The sequence below is a fragment of the Glycine soja genome, chromosome 5 (assembly GCF_004193775.1).
Source record: "Glycine soja cultivar W05 chromosome 5, ASM419377v2, whole genome shotgun sequence".
In the NCBI taxonomy this organism is placed as follows: domain Eukaryota; kingdom Viridiplantae; phylum Streptophyta; class Magnoliopsida; order Fabales; family Fabaceae; genus Glycine; species Glycine soja.
In genome coordinates this window covers 33,443,104-33,457,706 of record NC_041006.1, presented here as the reverse complement: position 1 = coordinate 33,457,706, position 14,603 = coordinate 33,443,104, and the positions used below count along the sequence as shown (strand labels likewise).

General features: G+C 31.5%; 1 protein-coding gene across 1 annotated transcript; it reads left to right on the top strand.

Annotated features, from left to right (window-relative positions):
• Nucleotides 1-3,828: 3,828 nt before the first annotated feature.
• LOC114412602 (berberine bridge enzyme-like 18) lies at nucleotides 3,829-5,600 on the top strand. The gene has a single exon (XM_028376555.1). The coding sequence runs from the start codon at nucleotides 3,846-3,848 to the stop codon at nucleotides 5,511-5,513; it is 1,668 nt and encodes a 555-aa protein (XP_028232356.1). The 5' UTR covers nucleotides 3,829-3,845; the 3' UTR covers nucleotides 5,514-5,600.
• The last annotated feature ends 9,003 nt before the right edge of the window (nucleotides 5,601-14,603 follow it).

Sequence of the window (14,603 nt, the reverse complement as noted above, 5' to 3'; positions counted from 1 at the left end):
ATTAGGTGGGAGGGTTAGGTAGGACATTCAGTGCGTGTGAGTAAATATTGTGCAACTATGGAACAGTGTATACATGTGAGTGAATAGTGTGCAACCTGACACATTAATATACTTGACAGACTGTTCGTTTCATGATGATTGTTGATCGCAGTGTTCCGCATCGCATGCCAAGGTCACGCGGATTGTTCAGAAACATGTTAATGGGATAAACGTACGCATGCGAGTGAACAGTGTGCAACACCACACTTTAATGGGGTTGTCGGTGCATGTGAGGGTTAGGTGAGACATCGCTCCACATCTCTGAAATCATGCATGTGTAGACTATTATTACTTAAGTAAATCGAAAATAACAACTTCCAAGCATGCAACAACTACAACTACAACTACATAATAAAGACAAAAAAACTTCAACGCAATACAACAACAAAATATGTTAAATTATTCATTCTAATTTCAGGGAATTGTCCAACTTCTGCTCCATATCGGCCCAACTTAGGTTGTAGACTTGAGTAGGTGATAATGAATTATGAACATCAACTTTAAGTTTCATACATATTACACTTGTCATATTGACAAATGTATGAAACATGCACAAAACACCTTCTTTGTCAATAATTTTAATTTCCCTATATTGAACTTCACCATTGAATTCATATACAGGACAACGATACCAAAGGACATTAATTATAGGCGTAACACCATTATCTGTAATTGATGACTGTATTGCGGTGATTATATTTGGCAGCGTTATTGTTGGATTCAAGAGTAACGACTTTGTCTTGTCACCTCTGAAAATTGCATTTGCACTTGAACTTTGAATGCTTTCACCATTGATATAAAAGTATGTACAAATAGGCTCTGACCTCATTACTTGCCCTCTCTGTTTTCTCTCACAATTTGATTTGATGCAACTGTGCAAAGTGTTGGGTGACATGGTACGTTTATATATGCAATCAATCACGGGTCCATGGTTCAACGACACATAAATTTAGCTAAAAGAATATATACATCATAACTAAAAATTATACTATAATTTTTTCAAATTTTTTTATTTTCCTTTATTAGAAAATTGGAGAAAATAATTATAGTATTATTAGAAAATTTTAATAATTTTTATTATCAAAATTTTTAATTTTTAATAACAAAATATTATTTTAATAATATTAAAAGTTTTAATTATTTTAATAAAAAAAATATTTTTTTAATAATATTAAAAGTTTTAATTTTTTTTACCAAAGCAAATATATTATTAGATAAAATTCAAATTTTTAAAAAAATATTCACCTACAAAATGTATTATATAAATTAAATAATAGAAGATAACTAATTATATTTAATAATATTATTTTCTTATTAAAAAATTATTTTAATAAAAAGTATTTTTAAAATCAATTAAAAATGTATTTATGTAATATAATATTTATATGATTTTAATAATTTAAATTAAAATAAAAATTTAAACATACAAATTAGTTTAAAAAAAAAAAACCCTTATGAAGTCGGGGGTGACCAAACCCGACTTCCCAATGCATCATGGAAACGATATATTTTGAGAAAATTTCCAAAAACATGTGTAATTTAGGAAAAGATAGAAGAGAGAAGGTGTAGTTAGAAAAAAAATCGTTCTATACTAATATATACAACTGATCATAAATACCTAATATCGGTAATAACATTGATAAATTGAAAAAAAAAACCCGTAAACTATGGTTCAAATAAATTGTAATCTATTGTTAGTGTGAATAAAATTAAGTATAGTTATATAATTAATGTGTCATGTTTGAGTAAGATTTTTTTTATTAAAATTAATCATCAACAAAATTAATAAATAATTAATGTTAATATTATAAAGAAAAAAAACTAATATGTAACCCAGACACATTCTACATTCAATCTATCATCCTATAAGTAGGATTGGGTAAACGGGTCCAAGTCCATGAACTGGCCCACGAGGGGTCAGCGGTCTGCGTGGATTACGGATCAATTTTTTTAAACGGTCCATGGTTATGTCATATTTTTTGGTCTGTCCCGCTTAACCCGCGGACTATGTGAGTTTCACGCAGCCCGCATGAGGTTTGATTTGTGTGACCTTAGCCCAATTATATTAGGTTTGATTTTCTCTTTTTCACTTTAAACTTTTCTTTTAAAATAATAGATAAAGAAATATATTAGATAAGATAAAAATAAAAGATTTAAATTAAAAGATGATAAAGATAAAAAAGGATAATATAAGAAAAATAAAAGATAACAAAAATAAAAGATTAAGATAAAAAAAGATAAGTAATAACATGCTAAAAATCTTCTTTTTTGATATTTTCTCGATCTTTTTTCTTTTAATATATCATTTTCATATCTGTAAGTCATAAATAATAAAAATATCAATTCTTATCATTTAAGTTAAAAATAATTGTTAAATAAATATTTTTAAAGATATTTCAATATATTTTTATTATAAAAGATAGCTCACATCATATTTGACCGTTATCATTGTAGTAGGTTAAGAACTTTTTCTCCTCACGTTTTTTCTCTACCACACAGTAATGCATGCGAGCAATTTTTTTTAAACGGTCCATGGTTATGTCATATTTTTGGGCCCGCCCCGCTTAACCCACGGACTATGCGGATTTCACGTAGCCCGCACGAAGTTTGATTTGTGTGACTCTAGCTCAATTATATTAGGTTTGATTTTCTCTTTTTCACTTTAAACTTTTCTTTTAAAATATCAGATAAAGAAATATATTAGATAAGATAAAAATAAAAGATTTAAATTAAAAGATAACAAAGATAAAAAAGGATAAGATAAGAAGGATAAAAGATAACAAAAATAAAAGATTAAGATAAAAAAAGATAAGTGATAACATGCTAAAAATCTTCTTTTTTTGATATTTTCTCGATCTTTTTTTCTTTTAATATATCATTTTCATATCTGCAAGACATAAATGATAAAAATATCAATTCTTATCATTTAAGTTAAAAATAATTGATAAATAAATATTTTTAAAGATATTTCAATATATTTTTATTATAAAAAATACCTCACATCATATTTGACCGCCGTTATCATTGTAGTAGGTTAAGAACACTTTTTCTCCTCACATCATACAACTCTTTCCCTTACAAGGAAAACAAAACGCGACTCATAGTCATGCAGTAACGCGACACATCACAGCGGCACAACCTCGGCCCACCACCACGCCACCACGCAAAGTACATCTTTTCTCTCTCTAGAATTTATTTTTATCCTATTTTTGTTGGGGCTGATTCATTTGTTGTTGTACTCTTAAATGTAGAGATAGAGAAGACTCAAACTACTTCAAATATGTAATCATTTGTTGCTGGAGATGTTTAAATTTCATATTTTAGATTTATTGCTTGAATTTTCTTTTGTTAAGATATTATTTATTTTATTGATGTAATTGATTAATTATTGAGATTTTATTTACATATGTATTGAACTTAATTTGATTGTATTGTATTTTTATTAAAATTGAAATTATTTTAAAACTAAGTCCGCAAACCGGCCTGTTTTGACCCACGGGGTCCATGGGTTGGGGGCAGACCAATTTATTTGATCCGTGTAAGAAGCGGGGTGGATTGGCTCAGTCTACTGCCAATGCGAACTTATGCAGGCGGGCCTTACGCGGGACGGACCGACCCGTTTACCCACCCCTACCTGTATGTCCGCACTGCGTGCTTTCGTTCGTTCTTTTGTTAGTTGGGACCCTTTCCAATGATTCAATGCTACTATTAGTTTTGCTGCCATTCTTTTCTTTCTCACCTATCTTGGAGTCTTCTTTAATTATATATATCATCTGATAGTGGCTACATCACTGCAGACATATCCCATGCCATCAACAAAAATTATGCCTCTAAGCTCATATTCTACCGTTGTTGCCATAGCGCTTTTATTTTCATTTACATCTTCAGAACATACTCAAGAAAACTTTGTTCAATGTCTTCACAATTATCCCCATAATATCAACGCCACCTCAATCTCCAAGGTTCTTTACACCCAAACCAACTCCTCATACTCCTCTATACTAGATTTTTCCATTAAAAATCTTAGGTTCTCCAACGTAAGCTCTAAACCCCTTGTCATTGTGACACCTCTTGTTGTCTCCCACATTCAAGCCACCATAATCTGTTCCCAACGCCATGGCATGCAGATTCGAACCCGAAGTGGAGGCCACGATTATGAGGCTCTCTCCTACGTTGCCAAGGCTCCATTTGTGGTCATTGACCTCATAAACCTTGGAGAAATCAAAGTGGAAATGGAAAACAACACTGCATGGGTTCCAGCTGGGGCATCTATTGGTGAACTTTACTACAGAATTAGCGAGAAAAGCACAACACTTGGGTTCCCAGCAGGTGTGTGTCCCACTGTGGGCACTGGTGGCCACTTCAGTGGAGGTGGCTATGGATTCTTGATGCATAAGTTTGGTCTTGCTGCTGATAATGTAATTGATGCTCACATAGTTGATGTGAATGGTAATCTTCTTGATAGAGAAGCAATGGGTGAGGATCTGTTTTGGGCCATTAGAGGAGGTGGGGGAGCAAGCTTTGGAGTCATCGTGGCTTGGAAGGTAAAACTAGTTCCAGTTCCATCAACTGTCACAGTGTTCTATGTTCCAAGGACATTGGAACAGAATGCAACTGAGATAATTCATAAGTGGCAACTTGTGGCAAATAAACTTGACAATGGACTAATGATTAGGGTCAACTTGGAAAGGGTAAATTCAAGTCAAAATGGGAAGCCAACAGTAGTAGCTACATTTGAGTCCATGTACCTTGGAGGTGTGGATCAACTCATTCCCTTGATGCAAAAGAGCTTCCCAGAGTTGGGTTTGGTCAGAGAAGATTGTACTGAGATGAGTTGGATAGATTCAGTTGTCTATATGTCTCAATTTACAAATGGTCAACCCCGTGAAGCTTTGCTGAACAGAAGTATAAGTGATTTACCATTCTTCAAAGGAAAATCTGATTATGTGAGGGATCCGATTCCTGATGTTGGGTTAAAAGGGTTATGGCCATTGTTTTATGAAGATGAGGCTCAAGGTGCTGTTATTCAGTTCACTCCTTATGGAGGTAAGATGTATGAGATTTCAGAATCAGAAATTCCATTCCCTCACAGATCTGGAAACATATTCCATATTCATTACTTGGTGCGTTGGCGAGAGGAAGGGGAGGAGGCAAAACAAAAGTACATAAACTGGATTAGGAGAGCGTACAAATATATGGAACCTTTTGTTTCAAAGTCTCCTAGAGCTGCATATCTAAATTATAGAGACCTTGACATTGGAGTAAATAATAACAATGGCAACACAAGCTACAGCCAAGCCAGCATTTGGGGTCTTAAGTATTTCAAAAACAACTTCAATAGATTGGCAAGAGTGAAGAGCATGGTTGATCCTCTAAACTTCTTTAGAAACGAACAGAGCATACCTCCTCTCAAGTCGAAGGGACTCAACATGCAAGTAGAAAACCTTGGAGCTGTAAATGTCATTATAAAATAATTAAGCTCCTTTGTTATTTTACTTTTATGCAGTATATCTAATGCGGCATAAAACAAATAAATGAATATTTGAAATATTTACATGGCTCTTTTTTATCCTTGTTTTTTTTCTGTTTGGGTGTCTATGCCCATGAATTATTTTTCATATTCATCAATATAACTTAATTAGTATTATGTTGACTGTCATTGCTCAATTAAGTACGTATATAAGATATTCAAATCTAAGAAAAGGAGAGATAAAGTTTTTTTTACAAGGCTTATAAATTTCAGTCTCACTCTCGTCGAAATAAAGATTATTGGAGTCAATATTCTGATCCAAATTTTGTTTTTGATCTTAATATACTACGATTTCAATCAGGCAGATCAACTACTAGTTACATATATAATGAAATGGATAAATCAATTTTAAATAGGTCGAAGAAATGTTCAATATGTTAAAGTGAAGATTATTATCGTGATAATTGTCCATATAGATAATGAATTATGTCAAATATTTTATAATCTTTAATCTTTCAATCATCATTAATTATCATATATTGTTCAATTTATAAAATTTGTTCATATACCACTTTATTTTTAATATATTATTTTTTATCTTTTAAAATTTAAAAAATCATAAATCTTAACGTAAAAATAAAACACATTTAAAAAAATAACCAAAATCACTAGGAAAAAAATATATAAAAATTACATCCCACTATATCATTTCATTAGAAAAAAAAACTAAAATCATATTTTATCATACAATTTAAGTTCTTAGAGAATTTTTTTTAAAAACAAATGAAAATTAAAATCATACTTTGTCATTATGTTATCTATATCAAAGGACGATTAATCTATTTTCGTAATTTAAAAAAAAAAATATCCATTGTCATATTTTTTTTTTTAAAAAATCTAACCATTTCCATAATTAATCCTAAGTTGTGCTTTACTTTTGGACAACACTCAATAGCAGCTAGCATTACTTTTGGACACTTGTCGTTGTGGGGATCACAAACAGGTTGGAAATTAAACGGGGAACAGTTGTAAGGAGGCCTTGCTTAAAACGTGTCTTGGAATATCTATTATTACTCTATTTTTTTAATAATTTTCTCACAATTTTTTTGTCGGCATTCAAAAAAGAGAGAAGAAGTTGACAATTTTCATTGTTGCACTCTTAATAGTATTTTAGAAAATATAAAACAAATTATTTCTAAAATAATTAATTCAAATACATATGTATTTAATTTATTGAAGTAATTATTTTTTAAAGTAATTAATTTAAGAGATACCCACTGCTTCATAAAAAAACACTTGGTGGGTAATAAAGTTTTGTCGTCACCCTTGCATAGTAAATTTAAGCTCTTATTTTTTAGGATAACATAATTTTTATAAACATTTTTTTAAGTATCTTTTCTCTTTTGTAAATTGTCTTTTCAGTTTTTATATCAAATTAATTATTCGTTAAAAAAATATTTTTACATTATTGAATTTTCTAATTAGTAATTAATTTTTTGCAATTAACATTTTACACGATGGAATATTTACAAATCACTATAATAAATCAATTTTCCCTCAAGTAAATTAACTTTTATTTTTTTTATTTTAGATAAATTTTCTATTTATCAATAAAAGATTGGCTAACTAGGTAGCTTCTTTTTTTTTATAAGCAAATGAAATTGTGTTATTTAAAACAAAATTTGACATATATACACGTGAAAAACAATCTATTTAATGACAGAATTTATATTTGATTTATTTTGTTTGTAAAATCATTTTGAGAGTAACAATCACGCATTGCCAACTAAATAAATTAATTGTTAATCCAATAAATTATAAGAGACATTCATAATTTTTTATCTAGGAAAGATAATAAAATTGACAGTTGTGTGGCAAAGTTTAGTGAGAGGGATACAAATTGACAGCTGGTCCCATTTTAAAAAAACATAACTAAAATCGTGCACTACAATACGGTTACATTATATTAAAAATAAAAAAATAAAAATGGTGTCCCAACATACGATTTAATAAGGAAAAAAAAAACTAAATTCATATTTTAGCATATGATTTAAGTTATTAAAGATTTTTTTAAAACAAATGAAAAGCCAAATCATATTTTGATATATGATTTTTTTCATTGTGAAATTGTATATAAAATACGATTTATCTATTTTCGTAATTTTTATATCAAATTAATTATTCATTAAAAAATATTTTTTGCATTGTTAAATTTTTTAATTAGTAATTAATTTTTTGCAATTAACATTTTGCACGATGGGATATTTGCATTTCACTATAATAAATCAATTTTCCCTCAAGTAAATTAACTTTTATGTATTTTATTTTAAATGAATTTATATATGTAAACAAATTAAGTATTAAATCAAAATTAATTATCACAAAATTTATTACCGGTCATTAATTTTAAATTAATTCGTAAAACATATTTTTGAAAAAATTAAAAAAAAATTGATTGGACTTCATACTGATTGGCCAATCCATAAGCTAATATGAATTGTAGTATCCGTATTGGACTTATAGATTCGTTAATCCATATCAGTTTTACGGAAGAACAAAAATAGAATTTTTTAATTTTGTTGGGTGTACCAACAATTATGCTGGTGCGCATAGCAATAGTCTACTTGCATTAAGCTTTCAAGTTTAATTGGCAACCCGTTATTTTGACTAAGCCCACCAAAAAACTAGATAAACCCCCACATGTAAACGAAATATCCTGTTGAAACATGTTTCTAATTAATATTTATTTTTTGCCAGTAAGGGTGGGAATAGGTCAGGTTAGGCCAGGCTTTGAAAGACCTGAACCTAGCTTACGATGAATTTTTGAGGCCTGAGCCTGGCCTATAGCCTATCAAAGGCTTTTATTTTGGCTCGGCCTGACCTTTTTAAAAGCCTAGTCTGGCCTGATAGCCTTTTTAAAAGCCTTATTTACATTAAATCTTTAATATTCCTTTGCTTTGGAGTAGGCACGTAATAGGAAAGTTAAAGGAAAAGGAAACGTTAACAGAAATAGGAAAGCCAAAAAAACAATGAGAAATATAAAAGGGTACATGACTCACCTAAATTGTAATTAAAGTCTTACTTGATTATAGGGATAGAAGTTATGGAGCAGTAATGTGTAATCAAAGTCTCATAGTTTTTTTTTTTAAAATAATTGTACCCAAAAAAAATATAAGTATATATTGATACCCAAAAAATAATATAAGTATATATACACATATATAGGCCGGTCTATCAGGCTTATAAGACTTTTTAATAAGCCTATGCCTGATTTATTTAATTTAATAGGCTTTTAAAAAAGTCTGGGCCTAACCTTTTAATTAAATAGGCCAGTTCAGGCCAGACTTTATGTAGGCCAGGTCGTAGGCCCCTGTAGGGCGGCCTGACCTATTCCCACCTCTACCTGCCAGATAAAGGCTAACTGGGGTGCGTTGCTCACCTTGATTTTCCATCATCTTGCTCATTTGATGTTTAAAGGAAAAATAACAGTCTTCGACTTTTTTTTTTTTTTTTTTACAATATGCCCTATTGACCAAGAAAACTATTTAGCCAAGATTGTTAATTACTTGGCCAAGGAACATTGTCATCTTGAGGTAAACTCTTCTTTGGAATATTCTAAGTGATTAAACATTATCTTCCTTTAGATCGATCCTTCTTTACCAGCTAGTATTTAGTCTAAGTTAACTTCATCCTTTGAGAGATAATTAATCAGTCCTAGATCCACTAGCTAGAGTTGTAGTTTGGTATCCTTCAACTTCAGTTAGTTGGGTTCGTGGGGTTATTCCTTAGAGGAAGGGAGAATTGAGAAGGGTGCAAGTATCTTAATGCTAAACCTTTAGTGGTGCTTCCCAAGGGAATACCACCAACTTGGAAAAATGAGTTTAAAATCTACCAAGAAGGTTGTGCCGACCTATTGCTACACTATGAAGGCAAATAATAGATCTAATTAATTAGACATCGAGCATAAATGCTAATGTATCCTTACCTTTGTATTTATTTTTTCTTAATTGTAATGGACTCTTTAGTAGTCAAGAATCAAAACAACTCTTAATGTATCCTTACCTTTTTTGTATTTATAAACTTTGAGTTATGACTTCGTAAAGACTTTTAGTTAATAAATATTACATTTCTAATTTTTATAGTTCCTTTTATCGGTATCTAGATCAATTGAAATGTATTCAAAATTGTATGAAAATAAAGGATAAATTAACTGAGATTGTAACAGATGTCATTACATGAAACTCAAAACAAAAAACTTAACATGAAAAGATTTATTTTAACTCCTTATAAAACTCTTGAAATAATTTAATTAACTAAAATACATATAATTTTTATTTTATTATTATAAGCATGTCAAATAAACCTCACTTATAAAAAATCCTCAAAACATAAAACATAAAGATATGTATATCCTAAGGCACTACATCATTAAAACATCATAAATAAATCTCCAAACAAATATAATGTTCTATTAAGGGATTAAATACAACATAAATAAAAAAAATCATATTTAAACCCTAAGCTGGTCCCTACTAAGTCAAATCATAAATAAACGATTGAGGGTCGAATCTCGCTCCTAAGTCCATCACCACTTCACCTCAACCTTGAATGACATGCTCCTTAGAAGCTACATCATAATTTACTCTTTATCAAATGACACGATCATCATAGTTCACTAGAAAATGTAAAAGTAAGCTCATTTTGAAATGAAACCTCATATACTTGAAATTAACATAAGTTCACCATTTCACAAGATACAAAAAAAAATCCTTCACATTTCCATTATCAATGAAATTATACAACTCATCAAGGAACATATCATTCTCAAGTCACAAATATCAATGCATATGTCTAACTATCATGCTATATCATGTTGACTATTTACTTCTGAATTATTTCACCTTTGAGCGATTAACTCAAGTATGTCCCTTAACATAGTCGTGCTCTATGATCTAACCATTCAGGGAGACTCGAATTAACCCTACAAGGAGTGTGGTTTTATCGAAAATAGATGAGCGCAAGTAGTGACTTACCACAATAAGGCTTAAAGATCTTAACCTATCTAGGGATTCTAACACCTTAAATTCTTGTAAACAACTTACTAAAACTCATATGAATGTGAATTTCATGATCTCACATAAAGTCAACTCTAATCATAAAACAACATCATCTCAACCCAATGCCATATCATCATCAAGAAATCAGCCAACAAAATCTAAGACATTAATTAATTAACATAGTTATCATCATCAATATAATATTCCCAACAACAACCTGATAAATAAAGATATACTAACTTAGTCAAGTTGGTTATTGTCTCATTTGAAAGCTACAACGATTATCTCCAACTTTTATGTTTTCCCAAAAGCCTAGCTTAGAAGCATATTATGTCTAAAATTACAATCCATATGAAACTTTTACTTATTATCAAACACTTGGCCATTGTTCACTAATTTAAGCAGCATTTCTAGAATTATACACAACATTGTTAAGGGAAACCAAATCCATTAGTTAGCTAACATCCATAGTTACAACTTTTATGAAGACCATTTTTTCAAATCCATGGTTAATTTAACCAAGTTTTGGTCATTGTAATCGATTACAAGCTTATGTAATTGTTAACTCATTGGCAAGTGCAATAAATTATCTCAAGTAGTAAAGTACTCAGAAGTCCGAGTGTCGAATCCATAGAGACTTTGTTTGTACTTGAATTGATGTATACCTAATTTGCAAGCAAGCGATAAAAAAATTGCAATAGAGATAAGAAGAAAGAAAGAATTTGAAATTAAAAAGACAAGAGTCACAAAAATAAACAATATTAATGCAAAAGATAACTCCAGTATTTAAATATGTTGGGGCCTAGCATGCCTAACCACCTTCATCTACTAAGACACTCAACCCTGATCCCTCATGATGAAGAGCCTAATTTATCTATTCTCCCTCCAAAATCCCTTTGCAAAGATGGAATAGTAAATCGCATTAAGAATGAAGATGTATGCAGAGGCAAAACAAAGTCACTCTATCCCTAGTAATGAATTGATTATATGCCATTTCCCAGTTCTTTAGAAATTATCATTTTCCAATGTATAATCCCTAAAACTAATGCATGGATGATCAGACCATACAATAAAGATGAAGAGCAGAAAAGAAGCAATAGAAATAAAAATTGCATTCAATAGATAATAAGAGTAGTTACATTACAAGGGTGTTGGCTGCTTGGCTCCCAACAGAGGGGGTTTAACCTCTTTTGGCCATGAAAGACTTTACACTTTAGGAGCTAATGTATAGAAGAAGGGGTCCAATGACTAAAAGAAAGAAAGGGAGGAATGACTAAAGAAGGAGGGTTTCTCCTAAGGGATAGGGTCAGGCTTTGGATATCTTCAATAAAGAGCTCTGAGACTCGGTGTGTTTTTCCCTTCTGCTTCCTACTCCTTTTACAGGCCTAAGGTAGTTTACTTTTCATGCTGACTTCGTGCTTAGTGTGTGCTTTCGCGCTAAGCACACATTTGGACTTTTTCGTGTGCCTTCTTCACGCTAACCCTGAGTTTGCCCGCTAAGCAAGGGTGCACATTATGCTTGGATTGCGCGCTAAGCAAGCTGTCCAATTTTTTGAACTTTTCTTCAAGGCTTTTTCTTCTCGTTTTTGCATCAATTTTCCTTTAAAGCACTTGAATTCTTCTTCTTTTGAATTCTGCTGATAAAAATTGCAAATATATTAATTTCTTCATTATTTCATTAAAAATAACAATAAAGTGAAGAAATTACAATTATTATTAGCCAAAAATGACTATCAATTTAACTCAAATTACGCAGTTATCAGTAATTGATTACAATCAACCCAGAATCCAAAATCAAGAGTCAGAGTTCATTTTAATCAATTGCCACACGATCTAATCGGTCATAATGATTCAAAACTGTAGAAAGTTATAATTTTTAAGTCAAGACATCATTTTTCATCAAAACAAAATCATTTTTTTTCAATCCAAAATATTTAATAATAGATTTAAGCTTTAACAAAACATTTGCTAACATTTCAAAACATTTAAATAAGAAAGACGTGAGCTTCCCCTACCTATCAACTCAGTGAGTTAGCTTTGGGATGAAGGACAGGAATAAAGGGAGAAACTTTAGGTTTAAAATGAAAGTTTTCCTTCACTTCTACAATAGTTCTATATCATTCATACCATCCCAAACTCTAAAACCAATAGAAAACACATTAAAACCTTGCAAATGAACACTTTCGTGGAGTTTTGAAGGATGTTCATGGGGGAAAACAAGAATGAATACAAAGAGAGGAAGAGAAGGGTTTTCCTCACCTAGGGACAACCAACAAACATTAAAAGAGAAGGAAAGAAGCTTCCCTTTTGCACAACTCTAAAGCTCTAAGCTTCTCCAATGATGGTTTCTTGGAGAAGAGAAAGTGAGTGAAAAATGAAGAGTTTCACTTGTGAGAAGTTTTTGAATATGAGGATTTATGAAAAAATTTAGGTGACTCTCTAGTTTCACTCTCTACACCTTGACTTTTACTAAGTACACCTACCTCTCTCATACATCAAAAGTCCATCCATCTGGCCCAAACACACAAAAACTCACTAATACACATAGAATACATGCTCAACATCATTACACTACTAAAAAAAAGGCTTTCTACATCGCTCAATTAACATCGGTTATTATGAAAACCGATGTTAACGAAAGCGTTGTGGCATTTTTGTAAATAAATGGAGTTACATAACATCGGTTTTAAAAAAACCGATGTTAACTACTTCATGTTAACATCGGTTATTTAAATAACTGATGTTAACATGATGTTAAGATGAATATGTTAACACCGATTTTGGAAAAATCGATGTTAACTTCATAGAGTTAACATCAGTTTTGACATAACCGATGTTAAGGAGTTGAACTTAACATCGGTTTTTTAAGAAACCGATGTTACCTTGTTGATGTTAACATCGTTTATCCTTAAAAAACCGATGTTGTTATGTTTATAAGTTAAAACATTGAAATTTCACAACCTGCGCGCTCGAAAACCCTGCAGTCTTTCTTCTCTTTCTCCTCCCGCCTGAAATCTGTCGGAAACCGCTCGCTCGACACCCACATTGTTTTCAACACTGGTGGAAACCGCTCGCTCGAACCCACAGAACCCCCTATCGAAGAAAACCCTACACTGCTCTTGGAACTGTGGCTCGAAGAAAACCCTACATACACTTCTCCGGTAGGTACTAAGGTGCTGAAACACTCATCGGTGCTCAAAGCTCAAAGCTTTCTCCACGAGGTACGTAGGTTAACTTTGTGTTCTTTGTGGGTTGTTGTACCTGTGTGCACGATGGTAGAAGTATGCTAAGTTTGGAAGGAGTGATGTGGTTATTGCATGATGGTAGAAGTATGCTAAGTTTGAGTGGGTGTTCATGTTTTATAGTTTTTTATGCTAAGTTGCTACTTCTGTTGGTTTGTCTCTGCTTTTTTTCTGTGTGCATCCCATACCTAGCACAAGGCCACATAAACCCAATGCTCAAGGTAGCAAAATTGTTGATTTCAGTTACACTTAGATGCTCCACATTGTCAATAAACTACCCAAGCTACTGTTCTCACCAATGGTGTTGGTCTAGTTCTATTATGGCTATTCTGTGACGTATATTGCACTTTTACTATTACTTTTTCTCATTGGAAGTTTGTTGACTATACCTGTATGCTTTTACTGTTAGTTTGTCTCATTGGAAAAACTGGGTGCCATTTCTCTGCTGAGTAGCCACATTTGTTTCAAAAATGTATGCTTCCTTTGCTCATTAGAAGGCCACTTCAACACCCAGTTAATAATTCTCACATCTACTAGGTCTTTGGTTATTTTCAATAATTAACACTTTCATGACCTGGAATTTTGAAACTTGAACCAGAAATAAGATATTGTTTGGTGAAAATTGGGTTTCTCTCTATGTGGGTCTCTTTATCCTAATCTGCCACATGGGTCCAAATGTGCACTGTGTTTTGTAGAAAAAAAAGAAGAGAATTTTCTTTATAGGAAGGAAGTCTGGTGTTCTTATCTTAGGTTTGTGTCCCTTTGTGTGTTGGGGTTTTTTTTTAGTTCCTTTTA

What these genes read in the sequence shown, in the direction of transcription:
- LOC114412602 (XM_028376555.1), top strand. Translation starts at nt 3,846, where the DNA reads ATGCCATCAACAAAAATTATGCCTCTAAGCTCATATTCTACCGTTGTT.